Source organism: Cotesia glomerata, linkage group LG2 (genome assembly GCF_020080835.1).
Source record: "Cotesia glomerata isolate CgM1 linkage group LG2, MPM_Cglom_v2.3, whole genome shotgun sequence".
NCBI lineage: Eukaryota > Metazoa > Arthropoda > Insecta > Hymenoptera > Braconidae > Cotesia > Cotesia glomerata.
This window is the reverse complement of record NC_058159.1, coordinates 22,049,895-22,072,210: the sequence shown is the minus strand read 5'-3', so window position 1 is coordinate 22,072,210 and position 22,316 is coordinate 22,049,895. Positions and strand designations below refer to the sequence as shown.

The window sequence follows — 22,316 nt, the reverse complement described above, 5'->3', positions numbered from 1 at the left end:
CATTTCCAAACAATAGTCTCTATGGACTCGAACCTTAGTTGAAACCTTTTTTTTATAATGAAGAAATCATCTCGAATAGGATCTTCCGAAATTCATTACCCACATAGGAGTGCGGGAGTGATAATTGTCAAAAAATTCATATTCTTCCTATTCATATTGTTCTTACAGATATAAAATTTTATAGAATTCTAAAAGAAACAGTAAATTATAGGAATGGCCTCCAAGGCCAACCGATTTAAATATTTTTCTTTCTTAATAATTACATTTTCTTACAACAATCGTCTCCTTGGCAGCGGAGAAAAAGGTCATTGTAAGGTTTTCAAAATTTAACATTACATGTAACTATTCATTCAACAGACTAAGAATTTTACATAAATTTTATTTTTGCTGATCACACAACCGATGAATTGTTTCTATAACGGGATCGCAGAAATGTAACAGATTAAAATGAATGCATTTTCTAAACACTTGATATGTAGAAAAGAAATTTGGCTACTTATTTTAATAGAATTCGTAAAGAACATGTACAATTTAATTTTCTATAAAAAATCGATGTCGCAGAGGAAATTTTAATTAACAGTATAACTTTTCGCACTTTAAGCTAGGCAGATTTCAAGTTTATTTATGAGACCTGAAATTACTTTATCTGAAACTTTCAATGCTCATTTCAAATTTTTTTCTTCGTGTCAATTATTATTCATTTTTAGGAAAAAAGCCACGGGAATGATATAGTGTTTGCACATTGAAAGTTACAATGAATATTAGCTAGAATAATCACATGGATAAAAGTTACAGGCCAATTTAATGGAATTTGGAATCTGTGCAAGTCAAAACAACGCTGTAATCAAATTTCAAGTTTAGATTTAAAAATACAATTCTATAAAATCCTCAGCGAAATGGGCGGGTAACAGCTAGTATTTGATAAACTTGAAATAATGATTATAATATAGTAATATTAATATCCGACTTATGAAAATGTATGAATAAAAAACCATTACAGTTATTAAATTCACTGAGCTCGATAGATAACGATCATTAAAAACTCCAAAAACTTTTTATCATTCTCAAAAAAATTTTTTAGAAAAAATATAAAATTTTTGTTAATCAAATAATTTTCATACATGAAAATTAAATTAGCCCACATCTTAAAATTTCTATAATTTATTTAATTGAAGAATTATTTTTAAAAAATTAAACAAAAAATTTCATATGTAGAAAATTAAAAAAATTATACGTGCAATTTTTAAAAAATATTTTTTTACTTCTAATTTAATTAATAAAAAAAATCAAAAATTATTGAACGTCGGCTAGTTTTAATATAATTTTTTATATCCCTGCTAATTTTAAACCGAGTGAAAATTCAATTTATACGTAAAAAAGTTCTGATAAATCCACGTACTGGGAATTTAAGAGCTTTACAATCAAGCCGCGTAAATATGAGCCCCATATATTTAGGTGCAATAGATTTACGGGTCTTATACTGTCGCGCTGTAGATTTATCAGGACTATTATACGTAAGAATAGTGATTGTCTTTCTAATAACATTTAATTTATTTTTCTTCCCTCCGGGCGGAAAGCGTCAATTTTCCGCCCGCTGCGCTAAATGAAAATGCCGCTTTCCGCCTCCGTCGAGGAGAAAAATAGTTTTCTCACCACGGGCAGAAAATAAGAAAGCCTCAGATCACATGTTTGTCGACCTCGGCTTCGCCTCGGTCAACAATTACATGTAATCTGAGACATTTCTTATTTTCCTGCCCTAGGTAAGAAAAATACTATTCTCATACGCAATTATCTGATATCATATGTGTATTACTTTGAAAATTATATATTAATAGCACCATAAGAAACTTTCTAACCGTCAAGTTTCAACTGTCATGGCGACCGTATCAAAACTTTGGGTTGACCTAACAATTATTTAGCTATATTAATAAAATGCGAAAATGTCTCGATTGACTTATTATGTCCAAGCAATTTCCGAATGAATTATAACAATAATATGCATAAAAAATATATAATTACATCAATTTTAATTATTACAAATGCATAAAAAGCACGAGCAAATCCGATCGGTGTAAATTACAATGCAACAATAAACTGTCATGGCGACAAGCGCGAAACTTAATATCAATCAATTCATCGATAGTTAAGAATTCGGTAATTTGAAATATTTTAATATAATATATTAAACGTAAAAGTTAAATTAATAAATAAAAACAAAACTATTGATGAAAAATTTTCTAGCTAATTTCATATGACATTGAAATTGGTAGACCCGACAATTTTTTAATTTTTCTTCAATGATAAACTAGATCTAGAAAATTGTTTTTATAACATTGCATTTATAATTTTTTAGAGCTTCTAAAGATGAAATTTTTGGTATAAATTTTTCTTGCTATAATTTAGTAGCAAAAAATTTCTAAAAATTATCAAATGTCTCTCAATTTCAGTATCATAATTTCATATGGATAAAGTTTTTTTTTAATTAAAAAATAATAAGATTAAAAAAAAATATGAGCTTCTAAAGATTAAAAAAAAATATGTTTTTTTTTTAATTAAATCAAAATTACAATAAATGAATATTACCTATTGATTGTATAGAATAAAATTGATCAAAAAAGGAAAAATATACCTTTATTGAATAAAATATAAATATTAAAAGCATTCATTCAGTAAATTGACGAAAAATACTACGACTCGACTCAATAAATTCAAAAACTCTATTTACAAAACAAAATATAAATAATTATTCTGAGGTGTACGCGTTATGAATGTTCATTTACTCATTGTGATGCAAGGAGTACCTCGAGCCGGAGTTACTCGGTTATTCAAGAACCATCGAAGTAAAATGTGATTTTCACATTACCAACAAGAATATAACTATAACTTACCCTCTCTGTTTACCTTCTTTCTCATACTACTGTTAATTTATACAGTACTCTCATTACCTCTTCACCGCCTTGTTCATTGAATCTTCATTCACTAGCGAGTAAATTCAACGAATAAAGTGGATAATAAAATTACAGACTCGACAGGAAGAAACTCTTCAGCTTCCGTCGCTTACCATCATCTTTTTCCGGTATCGGTCTTACCTATTTATCAAGTCCCGAAGCATCCCTTATGATTCCATCTTATACTTTTCTTTAAGATACCTATCTCGCTTTTTTCCACTGACACGTACGTGATATGAATACATAATAATTTATCTTAAATTCAATTTTTACCCCCTTCAGCTCTTATCTTCTTCTTCTTCTTCTTCTTTTTCCTCAGACTTAATGTTTGACAGTCCCTTAATATTCTCTAACAATTCCCTTTAATCTACAACTCCACTAAATATATAAGTATGAAAATATGTTATCGCTCTTTATGATCCACTCTTGACACCTTTAAATAACAGTTGTAACATAAAAATAAGGATTGACATCGGGTATTATTTGTTGTTGAGTATGTAAAAGCTTTTTGAGTGTTTAATAGATCCTTACTTAAATTCACAATTTATTGTCGACACGTTTATATTAAATGTGTCTAGTACGCGGTACAAGTACTTTTATATTTTCAACTTGCTGCTAAATGTAACAAGTATCGCTTTTGTTTCTTTTATCCTTGCCCCGATCCTTTTATCGGTATTGTTATTTTATTTTTTATGACAAACTACTTTTATATCAAAGACTACTAAATGCAAAATAAGTACATTATAATAGTATTTAAATTTGAAATTTTATATTTTTAGTTAATGTACAACATAAGATTGACCTCAAAGTCAAGAAAAATTGTAACAAATAAATAAATTGAATTGTGTATAAAGCATTATGCAAATTGTATTTCTTCTTCATTTTTTTAGAGCATTAAAGGTGAATTATGATATTTTATTATCAATTATCATTAGCGTATTCATAATTATAGTAAATCTTACAATTAAGTCGCAACTGTCACAATTTAAAAGCTAAATTGCTCAATTTTTTGTTTATAATTTTTAATAAAAGATGTCCATTATTTTTAATTTTCTTTTTAATCTTAATTTATATATGTATATGGTATCTAATTATTACATCGTAAAAGAAAAACATTTTCTCAGTATATAAATCCAAGTCAAGAGTAATTAAATTCTATTTTCAATTATTTCTTTAAATTATCGATTATTTTTGTCCTTTTTACAATTTATTGATTTATTTAACTAAGCCCATTTTTTTAGCTTCAACTTCGTAAATTAATAACCTCCACATTTTCACCACAAACACTTCAGCTTCTTCGTCTAATACCTGAAACAAAGTTTTTTATGATCTATTAATGAACGTGTTTAATTCAATAACAGTATTTATTCAATATTTAATATTTAAATACTTAAAACTTATTTTCATCGAGCAATAACTTTCGTCAAACAATTACGAATAACAAACATTATTACATTTGTTTCGATAAAATATAACAATCAATAAGTCATTAAGATTTAATGAATTTATAATTGTCCCTATAAATTTCAAATGAAAATGGATTCAAGTCATGTAAATATTTAATACTATTTAATCGATGAAATTATGTGATATGATTTAATTGAAAGTTAATACGTTCTATGAATAAATATACAACGATAATTACCATTTGTACATCATCGAGGATACCCTGTGGCGAGCTGCCAGCCATAACTTTACTGCAAATAAAATCAACTAATGTTGGCTCAGGTTCACCGATATACTCTATTATTTTTTTGTTTATCCACGGGCGTATTCTTTTTTCCATTAGTGTCTAAAATAAAAAAAAATACGAATGATTAATATCATATTTTTTTATATTTTTTTTTTTTTGTAAGCTTAAATAATACATAGAAACTTACATTATCTATAACCGCCCAATCGAGTTGATAACCAAAAAGAGCATTCTTATCAGTTGGTATTTTATCAATAAGAGATTTAATGTGCTTTCTTTTTTCTTCTTGACTTTTCGTGCTTTCTTCTTTACCTCCTTTACTCGAGTCATCACCACCTTTTTTCTTCTTTTCGTCACCATAGTCTGAAAATTAACAATAAATAAATAAACAAATAAACTCAACATCAAAACGAGCCACAAAATAAAAATGATAATTACCTAGAGGTACAAGTTTACGTTTTTTCGAATTATTCGTTCCGTCATCATCGTCGTCATTATTAAAAACATCCTTGACATCCATCCGCGTTTTCTTTTTAGTTTGCTGGGCACTTTGCAGATTATTAGCAGAATTCGGACTGACAGGTGTCTTATTACCAGAGTTATGATCTGAATTTCGATTACCACTACCACCCATAGCGAATGGCACAAAGTTACTACCACTGGTTTTCTCAGGTTCACTGACCAATGACATCCTCGAGTCCTCGTCGTGAGTCGGCGGTGGCTGAGTTGGTGTACCTATCACCTGAATACCCGGGGAAGAAATGCGTCTGTCTTTAGTACCATCTCTGCTCTGTTCAGAGCCCATTCCGTCAATGTTATCAGAGTCGCGATGGTGATTTTGATGATGACGGTGATGCCGTCTATGGTGATGATGATGACGTGGTGGAGTTCTCGAGGGTTCTGGCAGCGGTGCTTCTTCGAATTGTACATCATCATCACTGTCACTGTCAATCGGCTCGGTTTCAATAGGCGGCATCACTCCGTCTTTGCCTTTTTCTATTTTTTCATCATCTTCATCAATTATCGTAATAATTGGTTTCGGTTTATACTGTTCTTCCCGTTCAGCTTTTAACTAAAAAAAAAATCAACAATTGTGTTTTTAAAATAAAAAAGACATAACTTATGTCTTTGTGGCATTAAAAACGCGCAACAAATATTAACAACTTTATAATTACTAAGTTACTTGAGAACTTTATCAGTTTACTTATCAAATTAAACTGAAAGAAAATAATTAACTACGTTAAACTGTAAAGTCCAACTTACTCGCTCAAACTCGGCAGCAGGATCAGGATGAGAAGCGTCAGCATAAAGTTTATCCCTGAGACGTTGAAGTTCTTGACGCTCTGCACACCGGTCACGTGAGTCAGCTTCAGCTTCCAAAGCTCGTTCCTCAAGTCGCCGCGACAATTCTTTACCCTTGTAGTACTTTGAGTCATCGCGATCATCATCGTAATCTTCCAAAAATTCCTTCAAACGCGTCGCTTCTTTTTCCCTCGCCTCGCGTTTAGCGCGCTTTTTATCTAACTCTTTTTCATACTCTTTCTGCTTGCGACGCTCGCGTCCCTCCCATTGGCGCAGTCGATCTTGATACGCAGCTTCTTTTTCTCTCGCTCGCCTCTCAATCTTTTTACGCTCTTTAGCTTCTTCCTCTTCCTCGTGCTCACGCATTATCTCACGCTCACTCTTTCTCACCTCTTCTCTTTCACGTTCTCTATCACGTTCACGGTCTCTGTCGCGGTCTTTGTCACGATCGCGCTCACGTTCACGATCACGTTCACGATCTCTGTCATTTCTGTCACCTCTGTTGTCTCTATCGCGTTCACGTTCACGATCACGATCTCTTTCACGATCACGATTATGCTCGCGATTTCTGTCATTCCGCATTCGGTCACGATCTCTTTCACGCTCCTTAGATCTGAAATTAATAAATTTAATTTTTTTAATCAATTTTACTTTACAATTAAAACTAATTGCAATTAAAAATAAAAGAATTTACCTAGACTTGGATCGACGTTTGTCCCTCCGATCATTATGAGGTTTATGCGATACAGGGCTTCCAAAGTCACCATCCCGCTCTTCTCTACCATCATCGTCACCTCTCCTGTCTTTTCTTTCTCTCTCACGTTTTTCACGTTCCTCTTTTTCAACAGCTTCACGTTTTCGCTTAACCTGAGCCTTTTCTTCCTCTTGTTTCTAAAAAAATACAATCAAATATCCAAACATTAATCCAACGTTATCAAATAAATAATTATTCACCATCATTAAGAAAAAAAAATTAAATTAAAATAAAAAAGAGGTAAACTAGCAATCGTAAAGTTAATTATTTGTCACTAAAATAAAATTTGAAAAACAAAAAAATATAAAAAAAAAAATGATTACTGTGATCCTCAGTGACAGTTAAAATGATCTGAATCAGAAAAAGAATTAATTTAGTTTATATGCAAAGAAAACGATTGCTCCACATAATAAATTAATTAAAAAATAATTATATCATTGATTAATGATTAACATTAATATATTTATTATAATTGATATTATTAAATTTTTTCTTTTGTTTGGTTTAATAGCATACTCACTCCATTGGAGCCTACACCAGCAGCAGCATCTTACACGTTATTCTTGTAAACAAACCAAATTCACCTAGGTGCAAATTTTTTAAGATATACGCATGATGTTTTTTATATAACATAAATATTATTGTTTTTTATAAAATATTAAGTAAGCGGATTCGTTTATAATTTTCTTATGTATGTATAAAATAAAGAATAAGGCCACACAATGTACTTACAACATTGTCAGTGCACCTATTTTATTAAATGCCTATTAATAATTATTATTTATTATTATAAATATGTATATATTGATTATACCGATTAATAAACGAAGTGTAGACGTTCACTCACTCAATTATGTATCATGGACATCAACCGATTTCCAACCGATTCCAACGTGTCTCGCGTATTGTTCTCTCGTAATTGTTCCCTTCTCAAGACGATCCAGCCAACTGTTGAAGATTAAATGCACGATTGCTTTTTTCCCGTTTTTTAAAAACATTCACGCTTTTTTATATGATAAAAAATAAGTTAATAAGACACCTAATTTTATTATTTTTTTTTAACGATGCAGTATTAAATTTTTATTGTGAAAATTTTCAAATTCAACTACGTAAAAATATTTCTAATTATTTAAATAACTATAATGTAATAATGCATCGTCTATAATCATTTATGAAAAAAGTGCACATATGAGTGAAAAATTTATGATTTTAGTTAATAATGAGTAGATGAAAAAACTAAAAAAATAAAATAAAATTTATCAGTGTCCATCAGAGACCGAGGTGAGTTGAGCAGTAACACTAGCAAAAAAAATTATAACAAACAACAAACAACCGGATGGTTACTTAATTATCATGGTTGGTTGATGGTTGTCAATTTTACTCACAGTGTTGTAAGTCGACTTGGTCAGTCAGTGTGGTATGGTGTAGTACCGTAGTAGGGTGGTATGGAGAAGAAGACACCTAGGTACACTACATGTATCTGATCGAGACGCTGACAGAAAAGCTGTTTACACAAAATAAACACAACTCAACAGTCTCAACTATATATGTATATTTTTTTTTTTTTTTTTTTTTTTTAAACAGCTAATTCTATAACTTGAATCTATTGTATCCATTTTGTTATATTCGGTCAAGTCGTTTAATAATTTTACTCTACTGAATTAGAAACAGAAAAAAATAAGTAAATTAATGTAACAAAAAAAGCTATTAGCAAACTATCAGTGATCAAAATTAGATACTATTTTCAAACAAATGGTTAAAGTATTTAATTTAATTAATTAAAAAATATAATAAAATTACTTGATGTTAGTCTTATGACACGGCCTTAAAATAATTTTTTTTTTTTTTTCAGATTTTTTTTGGTGCATAATTACTCTGACTTACCAAAAAGGCTGCAGCTGCCTTGACACAAAATAACAGGGATGTACTTGCAATTGACTCCCGTCAGAGCCAAATGAGTGGGTGATTGTATGGGGAGTGATGTTCCCATACACTGCATCATATCATTCCTAGTACTCTCTTGTATGTGTAACTCACGCGGCCTGTTATTATAATTACAGCAACGAATCACCGCATCATCGAACAAAGCTTACAACAATCTCACACACACACACATTTCACCATCAATCACTTACGAATAACAAATTATCATAATTATCATGATAATAATAATAATATTAATATAAATATACATATATGATGAATACATCTGTATTTCTATATATTGTGTCTCACCGTTAACTTTTAACTCCAGTCCTTTAAAGTGAAGCTCAATTAACAGTTGAATAGTAAACATTGCTTTGCTATTCAAATGTCAGCTTAAAATTTTACATTTCAAATTCCAATAGATTACAATTGAGTATTTATCAACGCGAAATTTAGGTTTCGTGAAAGAGCAAAAAAATGAAAATTGCGATTCATTCAAATACGTGAAATACTTTTTCAATTTACTAAGCGTGAAAAATTCAACGTAATAAAAAAAAATTTTACGAATTCTTATTTAGAGTTATAGTAAGAAAAATAGATAATAATTGCGTGAATAACAGAATGTAAGAATGATAGTTACCTTCATAACTTCTCTGAATTTGCCAATCTCACGTGTTATCAAGTCTCTTTTGCTTTCTTCTATTTCAGCATCATCGAGATTCAATCCTTTCGATTTTAACAAATCTTCTGACTTTCTCGCATCTGTTTAAAAATCAAAAAATAATAAATTGATAATGAAAGCAATCATAAATTATATCTCATAAAATAAATAATAATTCAAGTATTTTACCAGCAGCAGCTTGGGCTGTTTCTATTTCAGTAGCATGTTCTTTAATAACCTGGGCAATACGAGTTAATGCATCCTGATCAATAACACGCATTCCTTCATCCATGTAATCATCACTGTCGTCACCATCAGCATTCTCACTTGGAGTTTCATCCTGCAAAGGCGATTGTCCGCCTTTTAATTTCTTTCTTCTCTCGGCTACATAAAATAAATTAAATTAGTCAATTTTAATTACTTATATTAATAATTTGAACAAACATGCTACCAAATAAATAAAATTACCTTTAAATTGATCGAGCACAACTTTTGTTTTAGCATCAACTTTAACAACTAGACGTTTTGTACCGATTTCCATGTCATGAAGCAGTCTTACAGCTCGTAAACCAGCATCTGGACCAGCGTACTCACAAAATCCGAAAGCTTGAACACGTTTCCACGATACTACATGACCACAAGCACCCAGAATTTGTCTTATCATAATATCGGGTGCACGCTCCATAATATTACCCACAAAAACAGTAACCGCTGGACCATTTTCACGTTCACGGCGTTTTGGTGCTTCTGGTCGAGGTGCTTGCTGCGGTTGTTGTTGCTGTTGTTGTTGTTGTTGTTGGGTTCTCGTGTAACGCACTGCTGGTGCTGATGTTTGCATAGCAGATACAGGCGTTGGTATCATCTAATTAACATGACATTTATTATAAAAATATTTTTGATCTAATTAAGAATATTAATGCCAATTAAAAAAGAAAAAAATCATAATTTCAACATAATTTGAAAATTCAATAAAATTTCATGCTAAAAGTCTGAAAAAATAAATTTTAAGAATTTTCTAACATTGTTCTAAAAATTTTTCCAAACAAACATCTGTTATTTTTACTATTCTATAAAATAAATAAATTCAATATCCATTGCTATGAATAAACTATTTGTAATGTATTGGAGTGATACAAAAAAAGTAATATAAAAGACAAAAATATAACTCCAAACGATATATACATATATATGAAAAATGTATCATCACTTCAACATAATTTGAAAATTCAATAAAATTTCATACTAAAAATCTGAAAAAATAAATTTTAAGAATTTTCTAACATTGTTCTAAAATTTTTCCAAACAAATATCTGTTATTTTCACTATTCTATAAAATAAATAAATTCAATATCCATTGCTATGAATAAATTATTTATAATGTATTGTAGTGATAAAAAAAAGTAATATAAAAGACAAAAATATAACTTCAAACGATATATACATATACATATATATGAAAAATGTATTTTTAAAATATTACTTACATGTGGCATTGGCATTACACTGCCAAGCATAGGCGGTGGAGCACCAACCATGTATGGCATTGGTGGCATACCAGGTATGCCCATCGGTGGTTGTCCAGGATATGACATGGTCAATTAATTGAAAATTCCTATGAATCGTAAAACTGAAATAAAATAATAAACCATTAATATGTTTTGATTGTATATAAAAGGTAATGAGTGGATTTATCAATCAATGTATGACATCTTGACACGCGTCCTTTTGAAACAAGCAAGCTCCAAAACAAACAGCTTATTAACATCCATAAAACTCTATTTAATCACCGATAACTATCACGAAGCTACGAGAGTTGAAAAATCGTATTGATGGTGGGAAATAATTTCGGAGCTTGTAGCAAAAAAATATCCAAGCTCAAGTTTAATGGAGGCCATAGCAACCTAACCATTAAATAGATAGCGATGTGTTAATTTAAATAAATTACAGTAACTCACCTTTTACAACTATTATTGTATTAATTAATTTTTTACACTAAAATCATTTTTTAATATTCACAATTACTATTAATAAACAATATTAACTGTTACTTATGATTATTAACACTTAAAACACCCTTGCTGTAATATATTTATACGTTATATTATAATTGTGATCTTGCCTCCATTACCAATACCGTGTCTCAGTAAGGGATCAAGTCATGAATACGAGGAGAGAATCTCATTGGCAGAGAGAGTGTCCCTATAAAAATTATAACCACACATTTTCATTCCTTAACCAACTGTTGGTAATATATCAGCTATACTTATTTGGTAATTGCCGACTAAGCAAAATTAATATATTATTTGATGAAAATTTTATTACGTTCGAGTAAAAGGATTCCTCTTGTGGTCTTTCGTTTGAGTGTTTCGAATTTTTTTATTTAAATTATTATTTATCCAATAATTTATTCAATTTCATAACAATATTCTAGAAGCTGATTTTCAAAATTTGAATTTGCCGCGCCGCGCAAAAAGTGGCGCCAAAAACGAAAATGCGAAAATGAATAAATTTTTGGGTTGCGGTCAACTAGTCAGATCGACAACATTCCAAATTATTAAAACTCTAGAAAATTTAAAATTCCGCTACATTCAAAGTTTATAAAATACATTAGCTTAAATAGAATAACAGCCGAAAAACAATTTTGTAAATTATAAAACACCGGGTTATCGAATAAAAGTAAATATAAATCTTATATTCCTCAAGAGTTAAAATTAATTTGATTTCGAAAAAGGGTTGTTCCGACGTATATTCATCCGAATACTCATCTATCCGAATCATGATTCGGCCGAAAATTACTCATCCAAAAAATTGGAAGTTTTTCTTAGATGGTCCACCTTTACAATCATGAAATTTGAGTGTTTTCCATACATGCTTGTAAATTAAAATAAAATTAATTTTCAAAAATTAATTAATTTAAAATTAATTAAAAAAAATTTCTAATCTAAATATAAAATTATTTACATTTTTCGGCTAAATGAGTGTTCGTCTGTTCATTCATTTTGGCGTATAAATTTTCTTTGTTATGTTTTTTAATTTATTGAGACTTTGTAACTTTGAAAGATTCTATTAATATAGCTTTAGATTTTTCTTTATTTAAGATTATATTTTTCGGAATTTTAAAATTTGTAAAATTAATTATTTTAAATTACATTTAATATTTACTTTCTAAGTTCTAGTAATTTATTAATTCGGAATGTTGTTAGTCTGACTAGTTGACTGCAACCCAAATTTTTGTTAATATTATAGTTGAAAAATGATAACTTTTAATTATAGAAAAGTTACCCAATAGATGAGTATTAGTTAACGTTATTATTGAGGGATACTGTATATACGTTAAAAAATTTATGATCCGAATATGAACAAATTGTACTGCAAAATTTGTATTAGACGTAAATACTTATAGTTCATTTTTTTTATATTTCGTTCCACAGTACAATTTGTTCATAAGCATACCATAAATTTTTCACCCGTATTCAATCAGTTATAATACTGTTACAAATGAATACTAATAACATTTTACAAGACATTTAAAATTTTTAATGAACATAAAAAGTACAAACTTTAATATTTACAAATCTGAATTTTTTTATCTTAATGTAATAACTATTAAATTTTTTAATTTAAAGTAAAGAAAACAAGCCTTAACATTATAATTATTTGATATTCATTCTAAAAAAACTATGTTTTTTAAAACATTTCTTTGCTCACAACAATGTATTGCAATTTTTTCATTATAATTTTAAAAAGAAGAGTCTAAAATTATATTTTTTTTTTTATTTTAGACCACTATTCAAACATATCACAATTTTAAATATTATTATAATTAGGAAAAAACAAATTTACTAAAATCATTAGTATTAAAATGATAAATACTCAAATCTTTGTCGACTCTGAGGTGTTCGGGTTCTTTAATTTTCTGCTCAGCTTTTAAACGATCACTTCTGAAACCATTCTTTAATACGATCTTGTACTTTATCCTCAGTTTCTCCGTACTTTTCCACCAAAAACTCTGTTGAAATAATTAACGAAGTTGAACAATTAAAATCATTTGAACACTACGCAATATAAAAATATCAATATATATTTATATTTACTTGCCTTTGTCGATGTTATTTTCACTTAATCTTCGCCAATTAATTAAAAAAATCTGTATCCAGACTTAGAAATGCACTGAATATATTGAGTATAATTGATGTAGTCGGGGCATTAGCTAAACTTGTAAGAGACTGCATGCGTTCTTGTATACGATTTATGGAACAAAATATTTTACTTGTTAACGAAAAGATAACTAAATATTTACAAACAAAAAAATGTCAACAAATTGTTAGTTTAAAGTTGGCTCAATCTCATGACCAGTTGCGCATGTGTTGCGAAATTTAACGGACAAGTAATGGTTTACTGATTGAAATTTAACCTTTAGTCATTTTTATGGATGCTCGAAAAGTTATCCAAAAAATGTTAACTATTTGTCATACTAATATTATCATCTTTTAGAGTAACATTATTTCTAACTTATTGCTGATTAATTAAGCATTCTAGATTATTAACAATATCTCGCCACCTGTAAGATGACATAATAGAGTTAACTTTTCAAGTTGTTCATTTTGTTTATTTTGTATTAACTTTTATAATTTACTTAAAGTTAACTGAAATTGTTATCTTATCCTAATATAAAATCCTAATATAAAATTGAGATGAAATGTATGTGGCATCAAACTATTCGTAACGTGATTGGTCGAATATATCATAAGCATGAAAATATATGCAAATGCTACAGTCAGGCGCGCGCTTGCGCGCGCAAATTCAAATTCTAGTAAATACCAAAAAGTTACTTGTGCCGCTTGGGTACGTGTCGAATACGGAAGCCTGGTTGGCTCATCGATGACTTATAAGAAAGTGGCGCTACACTCGTTTATTGTTTACATGAATACTACCCATAAGTATAAAAGTAACTAGTAAAAAAGTCACTAGTGCACTTCCTGTTATATCCGATGATATAGTAGATGTCGAATTGATGCATTACGCGGCAAATTCACTATAATTTGAATTATTTAACTTAATTTATAATAAATTATATATTACAAATAATGCATTTTGTTTATATACAAAATTGTTGTAGCACATAAGTTAAAGTATAGTAATCTCCTTAAATAAACAATCAACCAACTAACTTTGTCAACATTTCTCAGAACTATAAAAGTACTTGAATAAAATGCACACGTGTTACTTAACAACTAGACCTTTGTGAAAACTCATAAAAAGGAAAACACGTGTTAAACATTTTATTAAGGGTTTTTCTAACTAAAATCATTTTAGCTAAATATTCTCAAGAGGTCACAAATTATGAGATATAATAAATACGAAATAGAAAGCATAAAGCCTTAAAACAACCAACACTAGGACCATTTGTTAGATAAATAAACAAATACTTTTAGAATATCTTATAATTATTAAATAATATTAATGTTTTAGTTTAACTAAAGGATAGTTTTTATATGGATTAATAACCAAATAATGATAGATTCATATTAATATTAATATGATGTATATATTTGTATCGACATGGGTTTTCCTGTGGTTTCCCCATGTCACTGTCTTTAGAGCCTAAAGAAAGGTGAGGAACAGGGCAAATGCGATACAAAAGGCACAAGTCGGACCACAGCCGCAACACTAAAAATATATAAAGAAATATTATAATCTAACTTTGTTAATATTTAATAAGCAATAATACATGCAATTATAATACTATAATAATAATAGTAAAATACTGACTAAGAATAATATTATAATAAATAATAAGGGTAGAAATAATTAGTTAAACACCAAAAGTAATAACTATTGTAACTAACAAATATAAGAATCTAAAGTATAAGAATAATATAGGATAGCATGACAGCCCTCACATATGTCTGTGTGTGGGTACCTAGTTAGTATACAGTAAACCTACATATAAAAGTTATAAGTATTAGTGTGTATTCGAATATATGTTATTGTATGCGTTCTGTAAACGTTAGATGAAGACATGTATATGTTAAGTGTATTGGTGTGAACCAGAGAGGGAGGAAGTGAAACTGGAAAACTCGGACCTAAAACCGAGAGACTCCTTGTAATAACACTTCTCCCTGAGAGCCGTAACCGAGCACTTGCTGTAGATGAAACCACTGACTAGGGCCAAAATCAAGCTCTCTGATAATTATTTATTTATCATTTAAAACAGTCCCCCTAACTAAAGTTTCCCCCTTTTCTTAATTTAATCTAACAAATCCCATTATCAAAACTGAATTAATAAACAACAACAAATTTAAATTGATCCCGCGTGACTACAACTCACACTTCAGTCCAGAAGAGGCGTTACGAGCAATCTAGTGACCTCGCTGGACATAACAACTGGTGACAGCGGTGGGATTGTCACAGTAGTCGGGATTCAGGTGAATTAATTAATTCACCCCATTCAAATTTAAAAACGCAAAATTTCGGTGACAAATTCGATTTCCATTGGACACATCTACGAAACCAAAAATCAGGGGTCATCGAAATCATCGAGGAAATCGAGAATCAAGGACCACTGAAATAATCTACGAGGTCAACGATCCAGGAAACCAAGTGGAAATTGAACGAGCCAATCCAACCATCGAGGGTCATCTACTAAGGAACTGCTACCTGAGATACAGCCATCTGTGTAGTGAATTTAGCGGTAGTGCAAAATTAGTTTTGAAAAAGGGCAATTTGTGAGTGACAGTTAATTTTAATAGTTACAAGTATTCTGCCTGTATCACATCTGCAAACTGTAAGTTATAATTAGTAAAGTCATATGAATATGCTAGCGATGAAATCTATTGATTTTTAAAATAATAATCTTATATAACGTCAGTTAAAGATTTTGGTAAAGTAGCAATTATTATGACATCGAGATCGACAGAAGCTTGATAAATTTCGGGACTATTTGATAAAATTGACTAACTGTTGATACTGAAAATTATTTTTAAAAATTTGCGATCATAGTTTTGTTACTGCATAAGTAAAATTGCTCTTAAATTTTATTAAAATTTTATAAAAGATAAATTATACTAAAAGCTGTCAAAACACCTGTCAATCTCAATATCATTTAACGACAAATTTGAATTATTATCATTTTATCCGAGGATAATTGGATCCATATTTTTATTTCAATTTATAAAATTTCTAGTTAACTTAAATAATTTAGTAAGAAATATTTAGGTTTTACATCTCAATGAACGGCACCAAAATGTCAACTTCAACCCCTTCCACAAAAATCATTGCTATAGAAGAAACCCCTCTCACAGTACCAGAAGAAGTAGTCGAAAGTATTCCTATTAGTAACAATAATACTGAAAGTACGTCTGGCCTTTCCTCGGCAACTTTTGATAATTCTATCCCAATTACTAATACTTTCAATAATCTTACACTGCTCAATACACCTGTTTTACCTAGTAAAAATAATGAACACAGTTATGCTACAAATAATCTTCAAAGATCAAACGATCTTTTCACCCTCGCTTATATGAATATCAAAGATGCAGTGAGTTTAATTCCTATTTTCAATGGAGAAAATATGCCGGTAAATAGTTTCATTGAACTTTGCAAACAAACGGTAAATTTGATACATCCATCTGGTAAATTGTATTTGACTCAATTAATAAAGTCCCGCATTCAAGGCAAAAGCTAGTAGATATGTTTCGAGTGAATCAGAATTAACTTTTGAAGAAGTTCTGAACAACCTCAAAATTGCTTTAGCGCCAAGGCGCACATTGTCTCAGTGGCAATCACTTCTTTCTAATATCCATCAAAATGAAGGCGAATCTATTGTAGATTTTGCAACTAGAATCAAAGAAATCGTCCAAGGTACTTCTGAAGTAATTATTGACAAACATTCGGGAGAAATAAGAACCGGGTTATTAGCGAGCACACGAGAAGGAGCGCGGGACAAGTATGTACGCGGTTTAAGAGGACAGTTAGGGCTTTGGGTAGCGAGTCAAAAACCTTTAACTTTATTACAAGCGATCGATTTAGCTTTAGAATTAGAAAAGGAACTGGAACAGAGGGATTCACTTTTCAATACTCGGGCTCATAATATGGGAACTAATGATACATCAGGTTACATTAATTTCACGGGCGGTTACCAAGGAGGAAAGAGAAATAATAATCATCACAAGCCAGGTCAAGGCTCAAGTTTTAAAAATCATCCTGCAGTTGCTGCCGTACACGTGGCTCAGACATACAATGACGAAAATTTTCATAAATTTAACCGGAAATCTAAGATTTGCTACCGATGTGGAGGTCAAGGACACATTAAGCCGGAATGTAGAGCTTCAAATTTGTTTTGTACAGCTTGCGGTAGAAGGAATCACGTAGCTTCTGTTTGTAGACGAAAACATACTATGGGTGTAACAAATAATTCTAACCCAAACCAAGCCGCTATTACTGATGGCAGCGATCAAAATAACGGTACAAATCAAAGTAATAAAGTCGAAACGGAACGGTCAACATCCCAAATTGAAGCGTCTATACAACTTGCCGAATCAAACCATGTTACGCCACCCTGCATCACTATTACCAGTGATGAACTATTAAAAATGCAAAAGTACTGACTACTAATAGACTCAGGCGCAGACGTTAATTTGATAAAAATATCTTGTTTATCACCGAGCTTAAAAATCGACAAAAGTGTTAAATATAAACTTTCAGGAATAACGTCTGGATCAGCCATCACCCTCGGGCAAGTTTCTATTAATTTTAATTCTATTTGTTGTAAATTTCAAGTTATTGGACCGGATATACCCCTAAAACAAGACGGAATTTTGGGCTTAGATTTTCTTCAAACTTTCAAGGCCACCATCTGTTTCGAGGACAATGCTTTGAAAATAAATCGTAAACATATCAGTATACCGTTGGAAAAACATTATGTCAAAATCCCAGCAAGATGTAGGATGCAGGTTGCAGTTAGAATAACAAAACCGAGAGGTACAAGAAGGAGTAATACAAAAACTTAATTTGGAGCAAAATATATATGCTGGAAGTGCCTTAGTTAGAAATAGAAACGGGATCGCCTGGATTTTTGTAGTAAATTGTAATGAAGAGGAAAGGAAGATAGAACTACCATCTGTGACGCTGGAGGAAATTGAAACTGAAGGTCTAAACAAGAATAGAAAAAGGGAAGAAAATATAAGTGATAAAACTCGAGATGACTTGACACGGGAAAGAGTCCAAAGACTAATACAAACACTACATCTTGACGAACTAAATACAGAAGAAAGAAACAGCATAGTAAGAATAGTTGTCAAATTTCCATATCAATTTTATTTGCCTGGGGATAAATTAATAGGAACTAATGACGTGAAACATAAAATTATAACAACTGACGATATACCAATTAATACAAGACAGTACAGGTATCCACAAGTGCATAAAGAGGAAATTCAAAGGCAGGTAAAAGAAATGTTAGAAGGAGGGATAATAGAAACAAGTAACTCTCCGTATAATTCACCAGTATGGATAGTCAGCAAAAAACCAAGTTCATCTGGCGAAAAAAGATGGCGAGTTGTCATTGATTTTCGTCACCTTAATGAAAAAACCGTCGGAGATGCGTATCCCCTGCCAAATATTGTAGAGATTTTAGATCAACTTGGTGGTGCTAAATATTTCTCAGTATTTGACTTAGCCTCCGGATTTCATCAGATCCTCATGGATGAAGCAGACAAAATTAAAACTGCTTTCTCTACCCCCAACGGTCATTATCATTTCCAAAAGAATGCCTTTTGGGCTGAAGAACTCCCTAGTACATTCCAACGATTAATGGACAATATATTGTCAGGGTTACAAGGTATTGAACTATTTGTTTACCTTGATGATATCGTTGTTTACGCTAGTTCATTAGAAGAGCATGAAAGAAAAGTAATTAAGTTGTTGGGAAGGCTACAGACGGCTAGGCTATTGTTACAAACGGATAAATGTCGGTTTCTTCAAACAAGCGTCACTTACCTAGGTCACATAATTAGTCAGGATGGGTTGAGTCCCGATCCTGGCAAAATAAGTTCAGTCAAAAACTTCCCTGTCCCTACTAATGCAAAGAAAATAAGAGAGTTTTTGGGCTTAACAGGCTATTATCGCCGGTTCATACCTAATTTTGCATCAATATCTCGCCCTTTACTCAACTATTGAAGAAAGGGCAACCTTTCGTTGGTCTGACGAAAGACAAAAGGCCTTTGAAAATCTCCGAGATTTGTTATGTCAAGAACCCATTCTAAAGTTTCCCGATTTCACAAAACCTTTTATTGTAACTACCGACGCATCTTTCTATGCTCTCGGTGCTGTTCTAAGTCAAGGTGAGATCGGAAAAGATCTTACCGTTGCCTATGCCTCAAAACTCCTAAAAGGAGCAGAGTTAAACTATTCCGTTATCGAAAAAGAGTTATTTGCAATTGTTTTTGCGGTAAAACACTATCGACCTTACTTGTATGGTAAAAAGTTCTATTTAGTCACTGATCATAGACCTTTAGTTTGGGCTCATAGAATTAAGGACCCTACCTCACGACTTCTACACTGGCTATTGAAATTACGAGAGTATCAGTACGATATCATTTATAAGCCAGGCCGATTAAATGCGAATGCTGATGCTCTCTCTAGAAATCCTGCTAATATAAATTTAGTTAATATTTTATTGACTAAAAGTACAAAAATTTAATGAACCACTTCTTGAAGATGAGCTCAGCAAGTTTAAGCAGTCAAATGATTTAAAGACTGTTGAGAAGAATGATTTACCCCAAAAGATTGTTTAAGGCATCAAAGTTAAAGTTAAAGCCAGAAAAAATTCAGAAGGAGAGTGATGCTTTCCCGACGACCTGTCGACCTGACGTCAAAGACGAAGTTGTGCCCCGAACGGAGCCAGTACTCTGGGCTCAGGGAGACCGGTTGTTGGATCCCAAAACGAGCATACCCTTCAGAAAGGTCGCAAAGAGCCCTGGCATGGATGCATAACGCACCCGCAATAGTTATACCAAGCTCAAAGTTAGCATGGGGTTGTGAGCTCCCCCATGCAAGAAGATGCCAGTGAGGACGTCCTCCCCCCTCGATATGTCTGATGTAAGAGAAATATTGAATAATGCATGCTGAAGTACTAACATTTGAGTCATCTAAAAGAAGTGAGATAGAGTCAAATGGAGTTGAAGAAGATTAAAGAAACAACAAGTGTAGATAGTTGTGAGCGTCAGGTTTCTTTGTATCCTGCTGCAGCTAGTTGAGACAGATGATTCCGACAGTGACGATTCTTTTCCCGAACCCGTTTCTGATGATGATCTTTACTCCTCTGACGAAGAAATTGATAAAATCCCCGAAAACGCCACCCAACTTCCAAAGCGTTTAAAAGGGTAACATTACCCGACGTGTTCTCGAAACTAGAATGGTATATTTATGAAAAAGATAATATTGCTCATTTTTGGTCAGCCGATTTTAAATCAAAAACCCAAATAACTCAAGAACTTATAAATAAAAATTTTATTAACGTAGCGGAATTTCCTGACCAGGTAGAAATAGGTCAAGTAATAATTTCTAAAAAGAGAAACCTTCACATTTTTACGGTAATAGTTAAATTAAAAATAGAAGATAGGACCCAGTTAAATGACGTTCTTACGGGTATAACTAAATTAAAAAGAAGCAATGGACTATTTTGATGTAAAAACAGTGCGAATAGCAAGAAAGGGGGATGGATTAGATAAATTACCATGGGGTAACATAAAATCACATTTAACTAAAACATTTCCAGAAAGGGTACTACATAACACTTTGTTTAAACCAAATCGAAGTTCCTCGGTCGAGCGCAGACCAGAAATTATACGAGAAACACATGAATCAGCAGTAGGGGTCATAAGGGTGTCATAAAGCCTACGGTCGTATAAGGCAACAATATTATTGGGAAAACATGAAGACTGAGGTTCAAAATTTTTATTAGACAATGTATTTTTGTGTCAAAAGAAATAAATTAGTACGTGTTAAGACAAGGCAACCCATGATAATAACTGACACACCACAAGTTGCATTTGAAAAGATTGCTCTCGATATCGTGGGGCCACTACCGATAACCAACTCTGGTAATAAATATGTACTAACCATTCAAGATAATTTAACTAAATATTCATTAGCCATTCCTTTAGCAGAAGCTACCGCTGAAAATATTGCTAAAGTCTTTTGCTGAAAACTTCATTTGCATATTCGGTTGCCCTGAATCTATTCTCACGGATCCAAGGTAAAAAACCTTTACAGGACTAGTTATGAAACATTTAGCTTAAATTATTTAAAATCAGGAAATTCCAGACCACTGCTTTTCATCCACACAAACAAATGGTTCTTTAGAACAGAGAGTCATTTAGTATTGGTTGAATATCTTCGACATTTTATTGACCAAAATCGGGATTGGGATACCTGGTTAAAGTATGCACAATGTTTTCTTATAATACCTCCATCCATGAAGGTACAGGATTTACCCCACATGAATTAATATTTGGGGGATTGCCAAATTTCCATCAAGCTTTATTCGCGAGAGTAACGATAAAACTTACATCGATGGGTATTTAAGAGCAGATCTAGTAATAAAAATTAAGAGGAAAACACAATCAAAGCTGCTGCAAATTTAGAAAGAGCAAAAGAATTAAAATCCAAAGAGTATTAAGTGATCTGTAGAGTCAACCCTAAAGAATTTCACCGAAAGGAGACTGGGCATTTTTAGTAAACGATTCTGAAGACAAATAAACTAGACCCCAAATTATATACCGGCCCGTATAAAATTACAGAGGTTTTCTGCAACAATGAGAACGTAACAATCCAATTAACTCCTTCCCCGAAGACCAAAAGTAGTTCCACACTAACAAATTAAAGCTGGCATATCTATGATTGGCTAAATCATAAAATAGTACAATGTTTCATGTATTAAAAATATATTATATCTTTTAAGTTATATGTTTACATGGATGTATGTGTAAAAATTGTTGTATGTGTATGTCTATATACAATCATGTACCT

At 31.3% G+C, this 22,316-nt stretch overlaps 1 protein-coding gene across 1 annotated transcript; it reads right to left on the bottom strand.

Annotated features, from left to right (window-relative positions):
• Positions 1–3,700: 3,700 nt before the first annotated feature.
• LOC123275512 (RNA-binding protein 25) lies at positions 3,701–11,439 on the bottom strand. Its single transcript, XM_044743674.1, has 11 exons — positions 11,240–11,439; positions 10,769–10,911; positions 9,753–10,146; positions 9,474–9,668; positions 9,264–9,385; positions 6,638–6,834; positions 5,905–6,556; positions 5,080–5,713; positions 4,829–5,004; positions 4,594–4,740; positions 3,701–4,256 (listed from the first exon to the last, which is right to left on the bottom strand). The coding sequence occupies exons 2-11, from the start codon at positions 10,874–10,876 to the stop codon at positions 4,164–4,166; spliced, it is 2,718 nt and encodes a 905-aa protein (XP_044599609.1). The 5' UTR covers positions 10,877–10,911; positions 11,240–11,439; the 3' UTR covers positions 3,701–4,163.
• Between the last annotated feature and the right edge of the window lie 10,877 nt (positions 11,440–22,316).

What these genes read in the sequence shown, in the direction of transcription:
- LOC123275512 (XM_044743674.1), bottom strand. Translation starts at nt 10,876, where the DNA reads ATGTCATATCCTGGACAACCACCGATGGGCATACCTGGTATGCCACCA. An exon ending in AACAGCCCAAGCTGCTGCTG is followed by an intron (nt 9,386 to 9,473) that starts GTAAAATACTTG and finishes ATTTTTAAACAG; the next exon opens with ATGCGAGAAAGTCAGAAGAT. An exon ending in TCCTCGATGATGTACAAATG is followed by an intron (nt 4,257 to 4,593) that starts GTAATTATCGTT and finishes ACTTTGTTTCAG; the next exon opens with GTATTAGACGAAGAAGCTGA.